At 40.9% G+C, this 24,060-nt stretch overlaps 1 protein-coding gene and 1 pseudogene across 1 annotated transcript in view; one reads left to right on the forward strand and one right to left on the reverse strand.

Moving 5' to 3' along the window:
- Positions 1-24,060, reverse strand: part of LOC108386384 (serine/threonine-protein kinase TAO1-like) — a 125,198-nt gene that overhangs the window by 64,124 nt on the left and 37,014 nt on the right. The window contains exons 2-4 of the mRNA XM_073235175.1: positions 14,523-14,602; positions 6,295-6,516; positions 640-711 (exon numbers count right to left, since the gene is read on the reverse strand). Of these exons, the coding sequence (XP_073091276.1) occupies positions 640-711; positions 6,295-6,426 (204 nt within the window). The 5' untranslated portion in view covers positions 6,427-6,516; positions 14,523-14,602. The remainder of the gene's footprint in view (positions 1-639; positions 712-6,294; positions 6,517-14,522; positions 14,603-24,060) is intronic.
- Positions 14,515-14,641, forward strand: LOC118972425 (U1 spliceosomal RNA; annotated as a pseudogene).

Raw genomic sequence — 24,060 nt, forward strand, 5'->3', positions numbered from 1 at the left:
AAGATGGTAAATTTGTTTTGTGTACTTTGCCACAATTAAAAATAATTAAATTTTTGAAGAATTAAAGAAACAGGTAACACTTAGGAAGTAGACATTTTATAAACTTATGCAATTAAGAACTAATCAGAATACTGAAGAACAAAAGTACATGCAATACAGTATCAATAATTTTATTTTTCAGATGATTACCCACTGCCTTATTTTTCAGACTAGATATATGCTGCCTGATGATTATTTGAAACAGCGATTAGATAATTTCTCTACCATTAAAAATTTACATCCAGTATACTTACTGTCAAATGTACCTTATTCTAGTTTACTTTCTTAGACATGAAAACCCTCTATTATAGAATAAACTGCTAAAGAACAATTCAAAAAATGAAACTCGTGTCAGCAGCACATATGTAAAACAATTAAAAGTAAGGGACACAGTAGGGAGGTTTCTGGAATGTCAGGAATGTTGTTTACGGCTCTAGGTACAATTTAAATGGGCACATTGAGTCTGTGGAAGAAAATGCACTGAGATATACACTTAATATTTGTATGTTTTTCAATATTAAAAAAAAAAATTCCCACCTATCCCCAATTTAAAATGGTATGGCTTTCTTTAACATGCCAATACATAGATATTTCACCTACCTTCGTAGACCGCATTCCAGTACAAGATAATTTCTTGATAGCCACCACTTCATTGGTGCGCACATCTCGCGCCTAAAAAAGACAGAAGAGCATTGTAAAAATTATCAGATTAAATCTGGGAAATCATTTCTCTGAGAATAAAAGCATTTATAAATTACCATGACAAAAAAGATATAAAAACTGCTTTTAAAGAACATTAAAAAAAATAACTAAATAGATAGCAAAAAACTTCAAATTATCAAGGAGCTGGTACTTTAGAAATAAAAATAATGAATGTTCATCTTTGAATGAGCAGTTAAGAGGAAAAATATAGAAATTTGAATAGAACTGTAAACAAATAAAAAAATGACTAGTACATACAAGTCTATGCTAGGCCTGTAAACTTCAAAATTTCAATGAAATGGACAATTCTCTAGGAAAGAACTACTAAAATTGCTCTAGAGAAGAAAATTTGAGTAAAACAGTGGTGGCAGACTGAAAAGAATACTAATCATCTTTAAAATAGTTGTGAGTGGAAAAGTTTCACCAGGGATCTTCCCAGGATAAAAGGGGAGAAAAAAGGAAAGCTCTCCCATTGATTTTATGGAGGCAGTCTAAGCCAGCAACTAAACCTCACCAGCAGCACGAATAGAAACTTAGGGACCAATTTGACTTATAAATGTAGACAAGGGAACTCAAAATAAAAATTTTAAACCAAATATGACAGGGCATTAAAACAATATTTCATTTGGATAAAATACATTACCACAGAAATGCAAAATTTTGATACAGGAAAACATTTCAGAATTTGCCATATGTTTTTACAAATCAAAGGGGAAAAATATACACTTATATATATATAAATGCTCAATAAATGCTGAAAATGCAGAAAAGGCCCAACTCCAAATGTATTCAATGCAGGGAAGACCAAACTCTTAGAAAACCCACATGGGAAAGGTAATTCCTCAACATGATAAATCATGTCTATTGTAAACAACTATTAACTAGAATTAAGACAAGACAGCTAAAATGCTACCACAATTACTATTTACCACTGTTCTGGAAATTTTGATAAAAAAATAAAAGCATAACAGAAACATGAAAGTTAACTCTTTAGAAACTAAGGGCCAAATTCTCATTACGTGTTTAAAAAAAAAAGATTATATATAAAGAAGGCACAAGAGGATAGCTGCAAAATATTTCAAATGAGTTCAGTAAAAAGGGTTAATAATCTCTAGTCATCTGTGGAGGAATTCATCTTTAATTCGGTCTTTAATGAATTCCCAAAGATAAAATGTTTTAAATTTAAAATTAGATTATGGTGATAGCTACAAAATTCTAACTTACTAAAAATCTATGCAATGCACACTTAAAATTGGTGGACTTAGAGTATGGAATTTAAATCTCAAAAAAACTGTTAAAAAATTAGATAAGCACATATGTCAATTACACCTAAATAGAGTTCCTTAAAATATATATATATTCTTTTAAGTGGGTCCTGGGAACAACTAATGACATTCCAATTTCAATTACTGGCAGACTGGTTAATGAAAACATGCACCACTTACCATAATGGCTGAGGTGGATCTATCCGCATAAAATCTTGAATATGAATTTATTTTTCCAAAATGTTCTCTACTCATCTATTTGTGAGCCCCTTGATTTTAGTCAATAGGTCTAACCAGCTATATTCTTTTCTAACAGTTTTAATGAGATACAATTTACATACCACACATTTCACCCATTTGAATGTGTGTAATTCAATAGTTTTTAGTACACAGATACATGGCAATACTGATTGATATGACAGACACATGCAATTTACTGATAACTACAATTTTAGAATGTTCATTACCTCAAAAAGAAACTCCAAATTGTTTCATTTAAAAATGATTAAAATGGTAAATTTTATATTATGTGTATCTTACCTCAAATTTTTTCCCAATTAAAAAAGAAAGAAACAAAACCCCACACCCTTTAGCTATCACTCTCCTATCCCTTTTCCTCACCCCTTCAGCCCTAAGGAACAACTAACCTATTTTCTGTGTCTCTGGAGATTTGCCCATTCTGTATACTTTGGAACCATATAATATACAGTCTTTTGTGACTGGCCTCTTTCACTTAGTATAATTTTTCAAGACTTGTGACAAGTGAATGTTGAGCATCTTTTCATGTGCTTTTTTGGCCATTTGTACATCTTCGGAGAAATGTCAATTCAGATCCTTTGCACATTTAAAAATTGGGTTGCCTTTTTGTTATTGAGTTGTAAGAGTTCTTTATATATTCTAGACACAAGTCTCTTAGCAGACATATGGTTTCAAATAATTTCTCCTATTCTGTTGGTTGTCTTCTATGTCTTCTCAGTAAATTTGTTTCATATTGGTATGGGTGTGACAGTTCTGAAACTGTGTGTTTCAAGATTGAGCAGTGAGTAATTTTGATGTCATTTGGAGTCAGATCCTAACTGAAAGAATGATAGAAATAGGGAATTGGCAAAAGTAAGGAAGAACCATGTGGGACTAGACAGGTATTGGATACTTCTTCAAGCTGGTTCTAGCATAGAAGTTTTACATTTTGATCAAATCCAATACCTATGTTTTTCTTCTGTTCATGCTTTTATTGTCATTTCTAAGAATCCTGTGACAAAACCAAGGTCATGCAGTCTTACCCTAAGAGTTTTATAGTTGTAACTGTTATATTTAGGTCTTTGATACATTTTAATGTTCATATATGTTAAGAGGTAAGGGTCCAATTTCATTGTTTTGCTAAAGAGCTACCTTTCTAATTAGCACAAGATAAAGCTCAAAAGTGGGTATACTAAATGCAGGGTAGTATCCTGGAATAGATTCCAGAGCAGAAAAGAGCACAAAGACTGGGAAAATCTGAATAAAGTATGTAGTTTAGTTAATAGTATCAGCGTATCAATGTTGATTTCTTAGTTTTGATAAAGGTGCTGTGGTTATGAAACTTATAAACTTTAAAGGATTTGGGTGAAAATTATAGGGTAAAACTCTTTACTATTATTGCAAAATCTGCAAATCTAGTATTACTTTAAAACACTAAGTTAAAGTCACGGTCATTTATTAAAATCCAAACTCATTAGTAATGATGATTACATTAAAATTAAATCAGATTAAGATGAGATTACTTTTGCCTATCACACACACACACACAAAAACCCACAGAAAAATATTTAATGTCCACAGTCATGTTTCTCTCTCCCTTCAGGATTACAGGGTGTGCTTACTCATCCTGTTTTATTCATCTCCTCTAATCTGGAACAATTTGCTCAACCGTTCCTTGTCTTTTATAACACTGGCAGTTGTTGAGACTACATAGCAGTACTTGCTTTACTAAATTTGTGTTTGTCTGAAGCTTCTTCAAGATTAGATTCTGCTTACACATCTCTGGCTGAAATACTACATGAGTTATATTGTGTCCTTTTTGGGGTATCATATCTGGACGCATACAATGTCTGTTCATCACTGGTTACTAATTTTCATCACCCACTCAAGGTATTTGACTGTTTCTTTCCAATGTATATAGTTACAACCCCTGTTTCCTACTTTGTATCTAACAAGCAATCCATAGAGAGATACTTTTAAACTATATAAATATCCTGCTCATCAAACTTTCCCCCTAGGTTAGCAACCACTGAAGATTCTACCCAAAATAATCTTTGCAATGATTGCTGCAATCTTCAAAATGCTGGTTTTTCCCAACTTTATCATTCCCTTCACATGTATCAGTCAGCATTCTATTATAAAGAAAAGCCCTCCCTTTCCAACTATCTATCCATCTTTCATCTATCATGGAAATTAGGAATTCCTATTTTGTTCAATGGGTTATAATCAACAGATGTTTATGTTGATGCTCAAACTGTTCCAGATCTGGCCAGTGGGAGCACCTTCAAGCTGGTTCTAGCATCCTCTTGAAAGGGCCCTTTTTTTTTAAAGCACTTTTTAACCTTCTGGTACAAGATATTCTAGAGCTTATCTTTAATGATCCCTGTCCCCACAATAGAATGAACCATTACTCCAAGAGTTCTTGATCCATGCAGTGAGGAACTCAGGATCTGAGTGCTAAGTGTGCTTGTTGCTACTGGGATATCAATGCAACTAGAATCTTACAGAAGAGAGAGCTAGGAAATATATATGTCATACAATTAGTTCATATTAATGCCACAAATTCCTATCCAATACCTGTCTAGTCCCACATGGTTCTTCCTTACTTTTGCCAATTCCCTATTTCTATCATTCTTTCAGTTAGGATCTGACTCCAAATGACATCAAAATTACTCACTGCTCAATCTTGAAACACACAGTTTCAGAACTGTCACACCCATACCAATATGAAACAAATTTACTGAGAAGAGTTCAAGATTTTCTTGCAGTTTCCTCTTCCCAAGGAGACAAAGGGTATAAAGTTAAAATACTGTGTATGAAAGTTACTCATATTAGTTTTGGTTTTTACTCCAATGTGGTTATAGCCCAAATACAGTTGGATTCATTGTTCCTGCTTGCCTTTTCATGACTCCCCCATACATAATGACTTAATTTTAACTTTTAACTATATAGAATATTTATTATCAAAAGAGGTAAAACAAGTTATCATTCTGTCCTCTATCTACTTTTTTCTAGTCCCCACACTATCACCATTTTGTATCTTGAATAGTTGTTGTATCTAATTTCATCGACCTATGTATTTAATATATCTGTATTTACTGTATGCAAATTATACTTAATAAAGTAAGTCAATTAAAAAATACTACTGACACTCATTGAAGGGCTACATGACAGGGATCTTTTCAACAGGGTTCTCTTATTGGGCCCATTTCTAAGAGTCTGTATATTTTTTTCCTTCATTATTCTATATTTCTCCACATTAGTATTAAGGAGAACAACAGGAGAAGTATACATTCAGACAAAACTGTAACACAGAGAAAAGGTTGTTTATGAAATACCTGTTTCTGAGTGCCACTTCCCTTATTCTGTGTCCAACCAGAAATCAAACAAACATAACCTACATCACACACACACATAAAGCATGTGTACACAAAAATATTCTGAAGGATGTTTATCTAAATTTTAACAGCAGCTGTCCTTGGGTAGGAAAATTACAGAGGGAATTTCTACTACCTTATTTTTACCTCTAATTTACAAATGGGAAATAAATAAAAGGTTCAAACTGTTACAAATTTGGAACACATTTTCTCTAAGGAAATAATATTTCAAATTGTTGTTTTATTCTTAAGGTAGCCATTAAAATTAAAAAAGTTAAATCTGTAATACTACCAAAATATTAAACATCTATACAAAACTTGTTGCTGAGGAAAAAAAGCAATCTTAATAGGAAGAAATAATGAATGAATAATAATGAAATGTGTGCATGGGACTTGACGTAAGTCAGTGTTTTGCAATACTTGATTCAATAGCAATGTAAGTCATAAAACTGCTAAAGTGGTGTAAACAACATGGAAATTAAAGCAGAATATCTTTCCCATTTTTTCAATAATCTAAGAAGCTCAATAAATAAAATGATCTTTTCATATACACCTAATGCAAGTGACTATAAAATAGACTATTGCCTATATCTCTTTGTATTACTGATTTTTACTCTTCCAGGACTGGATATTAAGTAAACGCTGGTCACTGACATTAAGCCTTTAACACTTACAGAGTACACTGCTCCGAAGGTTCCATGGCCAACTTCTCTGAGATCTGTGAAGAGCTTCTCTGGATCTTCTTTGAAGAAGAGTTCTGCAGTTTCAGGGTCCTTCAGGCCCTCTGTTGGGATAGTCGACAGCATCCTGCTGGGCAATCAGCTGTCTGATTCTAATGGTATAGCGCTAGCCCAATCCTTGGTTCTTCCGTATGAATGAAGCCACTTTGGCATAAACTATTGTAGAGAAATAAGAGAAGAAAAAAGGAAAAGCAAAAGTTGCTAAGAATAATTAGTATAACATCATTTTCTGACTACATATATAAAATTATCTTAGACCTGGAATTTCACTGAAAAGAAGTGTTGCCTACTAGTGCAGGAGTCTTAAACCCGGCTCATCATCACAGTCACCTACGCTGCTTTAAAAAAAAGATTCCCATTATACATGGTATGTAAGTACATACTATACATACACTTCTAAAACTTAGATAAATCTTTATATCCTGGAAGGCTTTCTGTATCAGTACTTAAAGATTTATCTAACTCTGATGCAATAAGCTCATCAGCAAAAGAGGTAAATATAGTAGGAAGACCATTAAAAACATGCCCAACAACTCAAAATACGCCCACAATATATTTCTGACAATAGGAAGATTCCCACCTATTAATGACCTTCAAATGCAAGAAAATAAGACAATAGATTTAATTTGTTAAATTAAATCACTAAGATTTATTTTCCTTTCAGATACCACAAGGCAGTGTTTAATCAACTTTAACACAGACATTCCTAAGAAAAATGAAATGCGAGAAAGTAATGAATTTAACATAGATAGATAACTGTTTCCTTCATAACCTGATTCACATTAAAATATGGCCTCATCAAATCTGCTTCCTTACATAAGTAGAAACACTACAGAATTCCTGGTGGTTCTGATAGCAGTTCCTTTATATCAGATTACCAAATTTTAAAAATGACTGCCATAAATGAGAAGCTTCAGAATCTGGTTCTAGAATGACACTGCTTAAATAGGAATCCTGGCAACAATTATTTACCAACTATGAATTTGGGTAGCCTCATTTTCCAAATCTATAAAATCAAAGAAATAACCTACCTCCTAGAGTAGCTGTGAGGGTTAAATGAGTTGATAAATGTTAAGTGTAGACTAGTACTCAGGAACAATAAGCAGTACATTAAATGTTAGTTATCATGACCTCCTTAACTTTACCAATTAAAATGAAAAACTCCAAAACTGATTTCATTAAACTCATAAGGGAAAATAAAGCTCTCGCCAGTTCTTTCCATGCCCAAAGCATATTTTTTTAATTTTTAAATGTTTTAAATTTTTTTTAATTTCAGAAATTTTTTAAACTAAAGAAAAATATTTAGGCCTGCCTCATTTTTAGTAAAGTCAACTGAACCAATTATAATGTTTGTTATTAAACTTCTAACTACATAAAACACATTTACATATCTTTTGCTCCTCCCTAAATTGATACTACATTGCAGTAAAACCTCAAATCATTAGTTTGTATTCCTTTTCTAACATATTTTCAAAGCTGCCCCATATTCTACACTTTAACCAATCTCTCTGCTCTGGAAGTTAGTTCCCTGAAACAGAGCTTCAATTACAATTCTTCCAAGAATATGTGACCACAGGAAAGTCACTTAACTTATCACTTCTAAAATGAGGAGAAGGAAATAAATTCTATATAAACTCTTACTATTCAATTAATATACCTGTGAAAAACAAAAAGCCTTCTGTTACTTAAGACCTTATTTAAGAACTTTGAATTATCAAATTATAGTACCTTTATTACAAGCATTATTTTACATAAAAATTTGTAAGTACCTGCACGATTTGCATCTTCTTTTCTATCTGCCTAACAAATTCCCACTCAAAATCTTTCAAAATTTAGATTAAGGTAATGTTTGTGAAGTTTTCACTCCAGTAGGACGAGCTGGTCACTGTCCCTTCATGCTCCAAAACATCCTTCAGTATTTACTACACCACGAGTACCCCTCTGCTCTAGACAAGTAGGCACGATGTGACTCATTCATCTTTACATTGCCTCTGTACATCCTACACACTCCCTCTTACAGATAATATACAGATATTTGTTGGACTAAATGATTACTTAATTCTTCTTCCTAGAGCCCCTTTAAAAATTTTAAGAAATTTTGCTCAAATTTGAGAAAAATAAAATAGAATGTTTTAAAACTACAACACAAACTCTGATTAGGGAGACGATCCAAACAGCTTTTAGCAAATTTTTTTAATCCACAAAAGACTAACTCATTAAAAAAACTTCTATGTCAAAAAATGTGAGTCAAACACAAGAACAGAAACATCCACATTAAGGGTTAATATTCCTTAAATATATACACATTATTCAAATCATTCACAAAGTACCTAATCCAACAATATATAAATGGCCAAAGGATATCAATATTCCATAAGCAGGTAATATAAATAATTGGACAGAGAAGTCAAAACCTGAAATATAATGGGTATAGTCATGAGTTTCCTGATTCCGCTTTCCTCTATCTCCTGGCTTTGACCAAAGAGTTGCCTGAGTAACTATTTTGATGGTGCTGATGACAAGAAAACTCTTAAAAGGAATCCTGCTCTTCTGTCCCAAAGGGGACCCTGTGATGTTCAGATTGTGAGGAAATATGCCGTTTTCCCCCTTTTCTTTGTTCTCTCAGCCACAGACATGCAGTGCCAAAGGAACAGAACAGCCCTGTGAGAAAAACCTCTCTCTCTGGCCAGGAAAGCTAGGAAACAGGGTCTCTGTCATTCACAAAGGATGAGGGGAACTGTCATTATGCTTTTTCTCATTTTCTCTCTTCTTTCTGCACTTTAAGCAAAGACAGCCACAGTTACGTGGGGACTGTACAATGCAGAAGTCTAAACGCGTCTGTGTCTTTCTGATCAAAGTAACTGGGAAAAGGCCACTGGAAACTGAAGAGAATGGAGAAAATTATGGAGAAGAAAACAACTGGAAAAGACAACCCCATTCTGGGTATGAAGTAATACAACTAACAACTTGTGTTTGTTGAAAATAGACTCAGAAAGTATAGCAAAGACTATGAGAAAGAGAACTAATAATGGATGACATGTACTACTGCCTAAGTCCTAGGCTATCACTGAGAGACATAGCACAGGGCAAATGCAAAGAGCTCAGGGAAAGTTTTGAAAACAGAACTAGTATTAGAAGCACCACATACAGAAAGTGAGACAGAACGTGTCATCTAAAACAAACAAATCATGACCTCACCCCAGTAAGGATGGCCAGCATCGAAAAGACTAAGAACAACAAATGCTGGCGAGGATGCGGAGAAAGGGGAGCCCTCCTACACTGCTGGTGGGAATGTAAGCTAGTTCAACCATTATGGAAAGCAATATGGAGGTTCCTCAAAAAACTGAAAATAGAAATACCATTTGACCTGGGAATCCCACTACTTGGAATTTACCCAAAGAATACAAGTTCTCAAATTCAAAAAAGACATATGCACCCTTATGTTTATCACAGCACTTTTTTACAATACCCAAGACATGGAAGCAACCTAAGTGTCCATCAGTAGATGAATGGATAAAGAAGATGTGGTATATATATATATACAATGGAATAATATTCGGCCATAAGAAACAAATCGTGTCATTTACAACAACATGGATGGAGCTGGAGGACATTATGCTCAGTGAAATAAGCCAGGTGGAGAAAGACAAATGCCAAATGATTTCCCTAATTTGTGGAGGATAACAATGAAGCAAAACTGAAGGAACAAAATAGCAGCAGACGCACAGACTCCAAGAAGGAACCACTGGTTACCAAAGGGGAGGGGTGTGGGTAAGTGGGTGGGGAGGGAGGGAGAAGGGGCTTGAGGGGTATTATGTTTAGTACACATGGTGTGGGGGATCACGGGGAGAACAGTGTACCACAGAGAAGGAACATAGTGGATCTGTGGCATCTTGCTGCACTGATGGACAGCGACTGCATTGGGGTATGAGTGGGGACTTGATAATATGGGTAAATGTAGTAACCACATTGTTTCTTCATGGGAAACCATCGTAAGAGTGTATATCAATCATAACTTACTAAAAAGTAAAAGTAAGTAAGTAAATAAATAAAACAAATCAACCTTCTTGAGAAGATGCAAACATGACTCAGAAATGACAATATCATATACAAAATGGCCAGAATAAAATTCAAACTTTAGTTCACATGGTGAAACAAACAACACACACATACACAACTAGAAAATGTGACAAATACTCAAGGAAAAAAAATGACAGATGCCTATTTTGAGATGCCTCACGCTGGAATTATCATATAAAGACTTTAAAGCAGCTCTTCTAAGCATACTACATGCACTAATGGTTAACACTCTTGAAACAACTGGAAAGACTTAAGCTCTTAGCAGAAAAATACAAACTATAAAAACAGATCCACATGGAAAAATGTAGAACTGAAAAATATAATTAAAAGAAAGTACATGGGCTCAACCACTGAACTGAGATGATAGAAGAGTCTGTAAACTTGAAGGTAACAAAGCAATAGAAATTACCTACACTGAAGAAAAGAGAGGAAAAAACATTGGAAAAAATGAATACATCCTTAGAAACTTGTGGGACAGTATCAATTTGTCTAAATTTCACATTATAGGTGTTATATAAATGAAAAGAAAATTTAATTCTTTTAGAGAAAACAATTCTTACTAAAAGCTGAAAAGATCACAGATTTGACAAAAACATAAATTTAGAGATTCAAGATGCTCAGCAAACCCCAAACAGAGCAAATTCAAAGAGTTTAGGTCTGAGAAGGCCTCAACTCAAAATCACTAACAAACAGTTAGGCCTGATAAGGCCTAAACATGCCATAATGCTGAAAACCAAAGATAAACTAAAATTTGAATGATTACACATTTCTCATGAAATACAATGGAGGCCACAGAATATTGAAAAATATCTTTAAAGTGAGGAAAGAAAAGAACTGCCAGCCCAGAAGAGAATCCTTCCTCTAAGCAAAAGTCTTGTGGAATGAATGCAAAAAAAAAAAAAAAAAATAGAGAGAGAGAGAGAGAGAGAGAGAGAGAGAGAAAGACACAGATGATGGAAAGCTAAGAGAATCTGACCTCCATTAAGGGAAATGTGAAATATTAAACAAAAGAAAGCTAAAGGCTATATTAATACCAGACAAAATATTGAGAGCTTCAGAGCTATGAAAATTACAAGGAGTAAAGAGGAACATTACAAAATGTTATGATTCCATTCATCAAATTCTAAATGTACACTCACCTGACAAAAGAGCTTCAAATTACAGGAAGGAGAAATTGATACAGCTGAAAAGAGAAAAGTCTGTAACTCAAACACCACCACCACAGACCACCACCACCAACCAACAGGACCTAATGACATCCAGGTATGTAACCTGGCCACAACACAATGGGCATTCTTTTTAAGTGTGCATTATGACATTCACTGTGACATCATATTTTGAGCCATAAAACTAATCTTAACAAGTGAAAAATTTCAATTCATACAAAACATTTTCTGATAAGAGGGTAATAAACTTAAAATCAGCAACAAAACAGTTAAAAGCAAAACAACCTCAAGTTTGGAAATTACATGCACTTCTAAGTAACCCATGGGTCAATAAAGATATTTCAAGGGAAAAGAGAAAATAATATGAATTGCGTGAAAATAAAAATATAACATAAAATTTACAGGATTCTTACTCAGAAACTAAGGCACTAAATCATAGGAGAAAAAAGACTCCAATGAATAATTCAAGCTCCCATCTTAAATAAATCCAGAAAGAGAAAAGCAAATAAAACCAAAACTAAATATAGAAGGACATACTAAAGACAGAATAGAAATCAATGAAACTAAACAACAAAATCAGTAAAATCAAAGCTAGTTTTTTGCAGAGAAACAAAAGTCAGTACAACTAAAAGAATGCTGCCAAAGGGGAGGGGTGTGGGCGGGTAGGTGGGGAGGGAGGGAGAAGGGTATTGAGGGGTATTATGCTTAGTACACATGGCGTGGGGGATCACGGGGAGAACAGTGTACCACAGAGAAGGCACATAGTGGATCTGTGGCATCTTGCTGCACTGATGGACAGCGACTGCATTGGGGTATGGGTGGGGACTTGATAATACGGGTAAATGTAGTAACCACATTGTTTTTTTATAGGAAACCTTCATAAGAGTGTGTATCAATCATACCTTACTAAAAAGTAAAAGTAAGTAAGTAAATAAATAAAACAAATCAACCTTCTTGAGAAGATGCAAACATGACTCAGAAATGACAATATCATATACAAAATGGCCAGAATAAAATTCAAACTTTAGTTCACATGGTGAAACAAACAACACACACATACACACAACTGGAAAATGTGACAAATACTCTAGGAAAAGAAATGACAGATGCCTATTTTGAGATGCCTCATGCTGGAATTATCATATAAAGACTTTAAAGCAGCTCTTCTAAGCATACTACATGCACTAATGGTTAACACTCTTGAAACAACTGGAAAGACTTAAGTTCTTAGCAGAAAAATACAAACTATAAAAACAGATCCACATGGAAAAATGTAGAACTGAAAAATATAATTAAAAGAAAGTACATGGGCTCAACCACTGAACTGAGATGATAGAAGAGTCTGTAAACTTGAAGGTAACAAAGCAATAGAAATTACCTACACTGAAGAAAAGAGAGGAAAAAACATTGGAAAAAATGAATACATCCTTAGAAACTTGTGGGACAGTATCAATTTGTCTAAATTTCACATTATAGGTGTTATATAAATGAAAAGAAAATTTAATTCTTTTAGAGAAAACAATTCTTACTAAAAGCTGAAAAGATCACAGATTTGACAAAAACATAAATTTAGAGATTCAAGATGCTCAGCAAACCCCAAACAGAGCAAATTCAAAGAGTTTAGGTCTGAGAAGGCCTCAACTCAAAATCACTAACAAACAGTTAGGCCTGATAAGGCCTAAACATGCCATAATGCTGAAAACCAAAGATAAACTAAAATTTGAATGATTACACATTTCTCATGAAATACAATGGAGGCCACAGAATATTGAAAAATATCTTAAAGTGAGGAAAGAAAAGAACTGCCAGCCCAGAAGAGAATCCTTCATCTAAGCAAAAGTCTTATGGAATGAATGTAAAAAAAAAAAAAAGAGAGAGAGAGAAAGACACAGATGATGGAAAGCTAAGAGAATCTGACCTCCATTAAGGGAAATGTGAAATATTAAACAAAAGAAAGCTAAAGGCTATATTAATACCAGACAAAATATTGAGAGCTTCAGAGCTATGAAAATTACAAGGAGTAAAGAGGGACATTACATAATGTTATGATTCCATTCATCAAATTCTAAATGTACACTCACCTGACAAAAGAGCTTCAAATTACAGGAAGGAGAAATTGATACAGCTGAAAAGAGAAAAGTCTGTAACTCAAACACCACCACCATAGACCACCACCATAGACCACCAACACCAACCAACAGGACCTAATGACATTCAGGTATGTAACCTGGCCACAACACAATGGGCATTCTTTTCAAATGTGCATTATGACATTCACTGTGACATCATACTTTGGGCCATAAAACTAATCTTGGAAGGCAGCTATGCTCACCACTATACCACCAACACTATAAAACTAATCTTAACAAGTGAAAAATTTCAATTCATACAACAACACATTTTCTGATAAGAGGGTAATAAACTTAAAATCAGTAACAAAACAGTTAAAAGCAGAACAACCTCAAGTTTGGAAATTACATACACTTCTAAGTAACCCATGGGTCAATAAAGATATTCCAAGGGAAAAGAGAAAATAATATGAATTACGTGAAAATAAAAATATAACATAAAATTTACAGGATTCTTACTCAGAAATTAAGGCACTAAATCATAGGAGAAAAAGACTCCAGTGAATAATCTAAACTCCCATCTTTAATAAATCTAGAAAGAGGAAAGCAAATAAAATGAAAACTAAATATAGAAGGACATACTAAAGACGGAATAGAAATCAATGAAACTAAACAACAAAATCAGTAAAATCAAAGCTAGTGAGCTACTTTGAAAGAACACTGCCAAGCTAACCAAAGAAAACAAGAGGAAACTACCCAAAAGAGGAGATATTACTATTTCCCTAAAGACATTAAAAGGATACAGAAATACAATGGACACCTCTAAACTCACAAATTTGATACTTACCTGGCAGGGGAGATACCATGATCATGAAGGTGGTTTTCCCAGGGTGAGGCTTATCCATTGCACTCCAGATGTGCTGACCCCTGCGATTTCCCCCAAAATAAATAAGTAAGTAAGTAAGTAAATAAATAAATAAATAAAAAGATACAAATAAACTCACAAATTTGACAAAATAGCTGAAATGGGCAAATTACTTGGTAGTGCTAGTTATAAACTACCAAAACTCACTGAAGAAGAAATAGAAAGCTGCCTCCTGCACCCAGATGACAAACTGTAGCTGCTCAGGCTCAGACCGCAAAGAAGCACTGGCTTCTACTGCCTCCGCCCCTAGAGCACGGCCCCCAGCACACTGCTGCAAAAAAGAACAAGGCCAGCCCCACAGTGACAGCAGGGGTGTCTGCGGCTGGAGGCGAGCAGGGGGCATGGGACGCACGGCAGCGTAGGCTGGAGAGCTGGCCGGGCAGAGCGGGGAAGCCATCATTGGGCGGTGCAGAGTCCTCAGAGGGGGCCATGTCTAATGGGGTTTACCCACTCTCAACACTGCCCATGGAGGGGTGAGGCCGACAGTATCCAGCACACCTCTAGTGGACTTCCTGACTGCAGCTGGAGGATTCCATATCTATATTCCCAGATGTATTGACTGGATACTGCTGCACCATGCTGGCTTTGAGGCTGTGAACACACATGTAATTCAGCTCATCTCCCTAGCTGCCCATCAATTCATCTCAGATATTGCCCATGATGCCCTGCAGCAACACAAAATGAAAGGCACAGCCTCTGGCACCTCCCAAAACAAAGGCAAAGGCTGCAAGTACACTTAACCATGGAAGACTTGACCGCGGCCCTCAGTGAGTATGACATCAGTGTAAAGAAGCTACACTACTGGCAGGATTGGTTTAAAGATGGTGGCAGGAGAGGTGAGACAGAGGCTTCCTCCCTAAACCACATATAGTATGAACATATAATACAACTAATCCTGAAAGAGCAACAGGAAAGAAGAATCTCTAGGAATGAAAAAATACTGAGAGAACTGTGTGACCAATCCAAACAGAATAATGTTTGTATTATAGGGGTACAAGAGGAAGAAGAGAAAGAAAAAAGGGAAAGTGTCTTTGAGGAGGTAATTGCTGAAAACATCCCCAATCTGGGGAAAGAGATAGTCTCTCAGGCAATGGAGGTGCACAGTTCTCACAACACAAGGGACCCAAGGAAGACAACACCAAGACATATAATAATTAAAATGGCAAAGATCAAGGATAAGGACAGACTATCAAAAGCAGCCAAAGAGACTAAAAAGATCACATGCAAAGGAAAACCCATCAGGCTGTCATCAGAACTTCTCAGCAGAAACCTTACAGGCCAGAAGGGAGTGGCAGGATACATTTAATGCAATGAAGCGGTAGGAGGGGGCTAGGCTTCTGGTCCCTTCCATCCAACTGCCAACGTGGATAAAAGGGCCTCTCTGCTCACAGAGTGGGAGCAGAACAGAAACAAGCAGACAAGCCCCTGCTGCTAATGGGGCCCTGTAGGCCTCCAGTGGAGACAGTCTCAGAGGCCAGGCCTGCCATGAAGTCTGAGGAGGGAGGGAGGAGGGAGGGGTAGCAGAGGAGGATCACAGGAGGTCACCAGGGAGGGGGTGCAGAAAGGAATGTCTGGAGTCAGCAAAGGCAGCAGAGAAAGAGAAGGGCAGCCAAGGGAAGAAATAAAAGCTGTAGAGAGTGTTGGGGCCACCAAAGGGAATGGAAGGGCGTTTTACAAATATATCAGGGGGAAGAAATCCTTGAGAGCCTCCTGGCCCATTAATAAATGAGAAGGGAAATAAAATTAATGATGATGATAAAAATGGCTGAGCTGCTGAAGTGCTTTGTAAAAGTGGTCTTTAACAAGGAAAAGAAAAAAAATCCAAGGGATGGGCAATTAGAAAGGGACAGAAGCCTTGTCAATATAGTTGATGAAAGGTAGGAAAGAGAATACTTAGAACAATTGGATTATGCCTACCCAGTCCAAATCACCATGTCCGGATATAGGCCTTAGGGGCTGAGGGGAATTACCTGATGAAATTACTAAACCCTTGGCAGGTATTTTAATTTATATGTATGTATATATATTTTCTGAGGAGGGAGGCAGAATCAATGAAAATCCAAGGGCTTGGGACAAAAGAGGGAGCACAAAGGACGCCATATGTCAAGCTCTAGCTCGCGCACTAGGCCTGGCGCCTTGCGTTGCACGTGTTGTCATTTGACCCCCTGGTGGCCCTGGGTGGTTCTCTGATGAACACATTTTACAGGCAAGGAAATGGAGCATCTGAGTTCATGTGGCTCTTCAAGATTATTCAGCTAGCAAATGGTGGTGGCAGAATTTGAACCCATGTCTTTCTGATTCCAAAGAAGATTCCTTTCCCTTCCACCAGCTGCTTCCTTTAACTCTCAATATTTGATTCCACACGTCGGAGAGAAATTCACCTACCTGTCAGTGACCCGCTGCTGGTAATCATCCTTTGTCCTGAGGTCCCGGGATTTGGATGACGTAGAGAGAGGTCTGATTTTCGCACGGAGATGTTTAGGGAGGATTTCGGAGTTGGTATGTTGAGGAGAAAGAAATAGGGGGGAGGTTGAGGAAGTGGGCCTGAGGGTACCGGAAGTCAGAGCCATCAGGAACGGTCAGGTTCACAAAGTCCAAAGTCCTTAAGGATCACGCCGACGGGAGATGGCGCCTGAGTGGGAGGGGCTTCCTTGGTGGGCGGGGCTTCCCAAGGCAAGAGCGTGTGTTGGTCCCACAGCCAGGCCTGAGCTCCAACGCTGTTTTCTATGTTTCTTGGCCAAGCCCATTATTTGCCCTTGTCTCTGACTTCTGTCTTTTGGCATCTAAAAACTGGCCTTGACTTTGATTCTCAGCTTTGGTTCTGTCCCCTTCTTTCTGCTTTTGTGCCATAACCCGTGGCTCACATCAGTGGCTTCTTTAATCTCAAATCTCATCTCTGTTGCTGTTTTGTGAACTGATGCTCTGGCGGGGGTGGCTTCAGAGGGTGGGGATGATGGTTGGAGAGGTCTGTAGAACTAGTCTCTCTCCTGCCCCATTGTCATTCTGGGGTCCTATACATAGTGTGCTGGGAATCCCTTTGTGATGGATTAATTATTTACTCCCTTCATCTAACCCTTGCCATGGCTTCATTATATATGGAGTTTATGTCCCTGTTTCTTGACTTCAGACTTCACCACATGACTTGCTTTACTCAATGAGATGTTAGCAATGTGCCAAAATCAAGGTCTTGAAATGTGCTTGTGTGGTTGGGTGTGTTCTCTTGCACCTGTGCCACTGCCACGAGATGAGCATGCCCCAGCTAGCCCACTAGTGTAGGATGGATGAGAGACACTTGGAGCAGAAGCCCCCCAGCCAACCCCCAGTCTTTCAGGGAGAAACAGAGCTGCCCCAGCTGCTGTGGCTTGAAGCAAACTGCTCAACTGAACTTAGACCAGCCAAATTTCAGCTGACCTGAATATTCTCGAAAATAAATGCTTACTATCCTATCCCATTGAGTGGTTTTGTTATGCAGCAAGAACTTACTGAAAGACAGCTGTATCACAGTGTGCTCTGAGAGATCAGTTCCTATCTAAAATTCCTTTTTACCTCGATTTATGAAAAGTAACAACAAATCACTAAGCACCCACTATATAACTATTCCCATGATGTGTTTAGAAGTTTTGTTTCCTCTCTTTGAGGAGTTCAGTTTAGCAGATGATTACAAAATATGATCTCAGTGACAACTTCTTGGAGGAAAAAGATCTCTCAGTCTGGTCTTGGAGGAGGAAGAAATGGAAGAAAGGTGATCAAAGCAGAAAGTAGGGCATGCCCAAAGGTACAAGGGCATGGAATAAGCTGGTACGTTTGTGGGACCCAACTTCCTCTTTGTGCTGGCATGTTAACCTCAGCATGGAGAGGCAGGCAGAGCCCAGGTCCAGCTCTGAAATTTTACAAGCCCCTGATCAAATGTTTTTATAAACACTGCGTCAACAATGGTAATTTATTACCAGATGATGAAGTCCAAGGGTACTCCATTAAATTAAAAAGTGGCACAGGATGTGATAAAACTCAAAGAAAGTTAAAGGGAACAAAAGACACCCGGTACTGCTGCAGAAGCAAAGCAATAAACAAACAGCATAATCCGGAAATGCCAAAGGCACGGAGGTAATTACACACCGACACCTGCCCCCCAGTCAGGCTGGGGTCTGGGAGGCCCGGAAGAGGGCTGCTGACAGGAGAGCAGGCCCCAGCCCTGACCTCGCCCCGCCATACCCAGACCCCTCCGGAGAGGGAGGCACTTCCCTCCGCTTGCCCAGCGTCCCTTCCCTGAGGTTCCTGAGGGGCCCCACTTCCTGCAGCAGGGTGGCTGGGGGGAGGCGAGCAGCGTCTCTGGCCATATGGCAGCGAGCATGGCCTCTCCTCTAGTCCCCTCTCTAGGTGTGGGGAGCCCAGCCCACGTGTGTGTGTGATTTCAGAGTTAATCTGTCCGCACTAATTAAACATTGACAGCTGTGAAATATTCACGGGGCACCTTGGCTGACAGGTTACTGTCTCAAGCTCTGAGGGCCGCAGCTCTGCTGATGGGTGCTCCCGACTCTCTCTCATCTAGATGTTTCCCGCTGCTGTGCAGGGCGGCCTCACCTGATAGGAATCTCTCAGCCCCTGGGTCACAGGTGACCTCTGCCCCAGGCCCGGGGCTCCCAGGGTGGCACGGAGAGAATCTGGCCTGGGGGCCAGGAAAGAGGCTTAACTCAGGGTCGCTGAGAGGCCAGGCAGCATGTCCTCCTGTCGGGACTCCTGAGAGCTTCTTTCCTTTGCGGCTTCTGTCAGCAGCTCCAAGGCTGGGCTCTGCGAAGGGGCTGGGAGAGAGCCGGCCACCAGACAGAGTGTCTGCTCCCATGAGAGCCCAGTCTGATGTGGGGAGCTGGTCCTGCAAAGGGCCTGGAGCGGGGAGGGGTGGGCTCGTGTGCGGGGAGCAGAGGGGTCCAGGAGGACGCCAGCCAGTTGGGGGAAGGGGGACATTCAGGGCAGCCTATGTAGACTGTGACTTCAGGCAGAAGCCCGAGAGGCAAGTAGGGATCAGGTAAGTCAGTACAAGGGGGTCTGCCTGGAAGGCCTCCTGTGAAGAGCAGGGCGTGGGTGGAGGCCGGGACCAGAGCAGGAGCAGGGCTCCCAGTGCAAGGCGCTCGGGGCAGGGTGGGAGAAGTCAGCATCGCCCGTAGGGATGGGGCTGCACGCTCGCAGGCCCACCAAAGCGTCCAGGCTGCCTTCCATGTCTCTCACCCTCTAGGTCCCTTCATCCGCCCACCTCTGCTCCAAGTCCTGTCTGAGGTTCTTCCTGCTCTCCCAGCCGGTCCCAGACCCCTGCTTCCCAAATGATTGGTCACCTCCACCTTCCACCTCCTGTGGGACAGGAGGGGCTGAGGAGGGGAGGGCCAGGAGGGCCAGGGTCAGAGCACAGGTCATGTCTGGAGGCTGGTGGGGAGCACCAGGAAGCAGCTCTTGCTCGCTAGTTGGAGAGCCCGCTCATCGCTGTGTTTTCTTCCGGAGCGGCACATGGGCCTGAAGTGGGGGCCAGCATCTTCTTAGCCCCAGCATCTCTGATGTCTTGAGGAGTGGCTTGTCTCCAGGCAAAGGCAGGGAGCAGATAAGGTCACACCTGTCAGTCAGCATCTAGTCACAGGCCATATGCCAATGACTTCCCAGAACCAAAAGGAGGTGTCTGGGGTCCTCCACGCCCTCACCTTCCCTCCAGGCTATGGGTTCCATCTCAGTGCAGGGCCTGGGAGTCTGAGAGGGCCACCTGCCTCCTGCATGGACAGTTCTAGGGGGTGGGGTCCATGTGGCCCAGGAGGCATTACCTGAATGACAGGTGTCAGCATTCTCTTGAGGGCTGAGAACATGCCCTTACTGTACTGGGCCCCTCAGGCTGGGTCCCCACGGCTACAACCCCGAGGCTGGATCCGGAGCCTGGACCCCTGAGAGTACCTGGCACCAGGGACTGGCAAAAGGCACCGCACTGAGCTTTGGGCCCCAGGGAATCTGAGACTCTGGGAAGCTTCCCTTTGGACAATACAAAGGACCGCAGTACTGACAATTGCAACAGTAACTTGTTTTGTTCAGAGCAGGCCATTGTGTTAAGCACTTTGCAGGCATGATTTCATTTAACCCTCATTCAACCCTACCAGCTAGGTAGTTTTATAACCCACATTTCAGAGAAAAGGAAATGGAGGATCAGAGAGGTTGAAAAGCTATTCAGAATCACACAGGAACAGGTGGTGCTGGCATCTGAACCCAGGTGGTCTGACCCTAGAATCCACACCCTCAGTTCTATGCCAGTGGTTTTCAAACTTTTCCAAGACAAAAATCACCTGGAAACCTGGTAGAATGCAGACTGCAGACTTCTCTTTACCCGCTGAACCCAAATCCCCAGGGAAGGGCCTGGGCAGATGGGCCTGGTGGGACCTCCACTGTGCTGGTGCCCTGGGGCTGCTGTTGTTGTCCCCTGGGGATGGGGAGAAGGCTGGTGGGGGAGGTTAGGAACAGAATCCCCTGCCTGAGGACCCTGACTGCTTCAGTGTTTAGCAAAGCTTTCTTTAATACACCAGCCTTATTTGGAGCTGCTCATGCAGGTGGGAAGGAATTTGTGTTTCCCTTGGGCCAGAGCTAAAAAACAGAGGAACTAAGCACTGAGCTGCCCTGATGGTGGTGGTGGCAGCAGAACCAGAGCTGGGGGCCAGGGGAGGAGGGGCCCCAGGACCTAATGTGGGGCCTGTTGTTTGGCCACCCACCCACTCTGGGAAAGGAGTCAGACAGCTGTGCTGGAATGTCTCTCTCTAGCTGTGAGGCCTCAGGTAAGCAACACATCGCCTCTGAGTTTCAACATTCCTATCTGCAAAATGGGCTAATAAAATCACTTACCCAACAGTGTGCTAAACATCACATGAGCGATGGGAAGCGCATGGCATAGACAGCAGCTACTCTTCCGTAGCACTTACAACACGCAACCACTGTTCTATGCGCTTTATGCATACTAAGTCCCCATTCCTCTAGCAGCCCTACCAGGCTGTTATGATGACTGTCCTCAGTTTCCAGGTATGAAACCACAGCCTAGAGATATTAATGTGCTTATCTGTGGTCTCACAGGCAGGACAGAGTCAAGCAGAGCCCACTCTGTTGGGCCTTATAGTTTATCCTCCTAATCCATCATAGGCATCCAATAAATGTGCCTCTCATGCCTTCCGCTTCACCCAAACTTCAGGGAGATTCAGTGCTCTGAGTTGGACAAAGGCGCCTCTGCTGCGGGCCATCTCTTCTTAGGAGAACCTGCCGGCCTGAAAGTGGATTTCTCCTCGGTCAGCTCAGGGCTCTTCCACGGAGGACTTGCCCTCATCCCCTCAAGTCCTCACTGCACAACTCACTCTCACTGCACAACTATTTAATGAGCACTTACCCCATGCTCTGCCCTGGGGACATAACAGTGGACACTAGTTGTGACCCTAGTGAGACCACAAAGGGGGGACAAAGAAAGGGAATAAACAAGAAACTAACCAAAATGACATCGTGGTAAGTAGTAACAGCCGTGGGGTGAACTAAGTGGAAATGGCAGGACAGAGACGCCTCCAGGTGCGTTTGAACCATGACCTGAGTGAGTGACGTGGGGATGGAGAAGAGCGAGCCCAAGGGCTCGGATGGGGCAATGGGAGGCTGGAGTGGCCATCTGCCGGGGTGGAGAAAGACTGGGGTTTGGCCCAGAGGTGGGGGGATGTCAGGAGCTCAGGTTTGGCTGCACTGTTACCCATGCCTATTAATTAGATCTCTGAATGGAGGTGTCGGTAAGCAATTGGAATAGATTTATGAATTTGGGGACATTTCTGGATCAGAAATGTGGATTTGGGAGTTATCAGCACATAGATGGTATTTAAAATTAGGCACCGAATGAGAGCCCAGGATGGAGAATAAAAAAAGAGTAGAGGTCTGAGAAGTGAGTCCTGGGGGGTAAGAATATTTACAGGGCAGGGAGGTGATGAGGAACCGGTGAAGGGGACTGGGGCCTTCCTTGTCACCGCAGCCCCGAGAGCCATGGGGGCCCTGGGCCCCCAGAGTTGGGGTCTCCCTGATCTGTGCCTTTCCCGCCTCCAGCTCTGTGCTTTCGGCAGGCCTTTTCCTCCCTCCAGTGGTCACGACTGGGAACGCACCCAAGGGAGCTAGCGAGTTAGACATTTCTGGGGTTCTTCTGGGTCATTCTAACTCATTCATTCAGTAGGCAGTTTGTACTAAGCACCTACTGTGCGCGGGGCACTGACCAGTGCAGAAGAAAATAAAATGCTCTCTTAGAATTCACCGCATAAAGGACAAAAACTCATTGGTAAGACAGTGGTTCTCCCTGGGGGTGCTCTTGGTAATGCCTGGAAACATTTTTTCAGTTGTCACAACTGGGTAGAGGCGGTGAGTTGTTACTGGAATCTAGTGGGCAGAGGCCAAGGATCTACAAAAGATTCTATAATGCACAGGACATGCTCCTATAACCAAGAATGTTCTGGCCCCAAATGTCACTGAGTGCGGAGGTTGAGAAGCCCTGAGCAAAGTCACTGTGTCAGGCACTGTAATACAGGTGCTAACCAACTGTTTGGGTGCAGAGGAGAGAGTAATTCTCCTGTGTCTGGGAGACAGGGAGGGCTTCACTTCACAGAGGATGTGTGGTTTCAACTTGCCTGGAAGGATGAGTAGGCCTTTGCCAAGTAGAAAGGGGAGACGTTAGAAAACTGATGGGAACATGTTAAGATCATGTCACAAAAGAACCTGGCCTTGGGGTGACCGCAGGCCCAGGTGCATCTGGGACAGCCCAGTCAATGCAAGGTGCTCAAGCATGACTGTCCACAGAGCTCCCTTCCACTCTTAGAGGTGTCCCAGTTCGGGTGATAGATTATGGTCACCCTAGACTCAGCAGGCTCAATGTGGCTGGGAGCTGGGTCAGAGGGCCTTGTACAGTAAAGCAGAGGGGCTGAGCTTTAGCAGGGAGCAGTGGGGACCCACTGGTGGTTGCAAGCAGGAGTCTCGTCTCAGGAGACCAGAGGCTGCTGTAAGGTCCAGGGTAGGGAGGAAAAGAGTCAGTGAGAGCGGCCCCCCCTTCTCAGCGCCCCTGAGAATCCCAGTCTTGGGCGAGGGCTGGAGAGAACATGACCAGGGGCTCCACACACAGAGAACAAACGGAAACCCTCCCAGCCAGAGCCACAGGGCCCCCTGGGTCAGAGAGCTGCCTGGGTGGATGCGGAAGCAGGGCCCAGGGGCGCTGGGTGCTGGCCTGAGCTCTGCTACTGCTAAGCTATGAGACCTTGGCTGGTCACAGCTCTTCTGGCTTTGGTTTCTCCATTTGCATGAGGAGCAGGTGGACCCTGTCACCTCTAAGGACCTTCTACTCGTCACCTATGTGCTTGCACATTCTACTCCTGAGCTCGTCCTGGAGGTGGAGTCTGTAGCCAGACAGCCCCCATTCTGGAGCTTTGTGTTCTGATCAGCC

This window comes from Manis javanica, chromosome 4 (assembly GCF_040802235.1).
Source record: "Manis javanica isolate MJ-LG chromosome 4, MJ_LKY, whole genome shotgun sequence".
Lineage (NCBI taxonomy): Eukaryota > Metazoa > Chordata > Mammalia > Pholidota > Manidae > Manis > Manis javanica.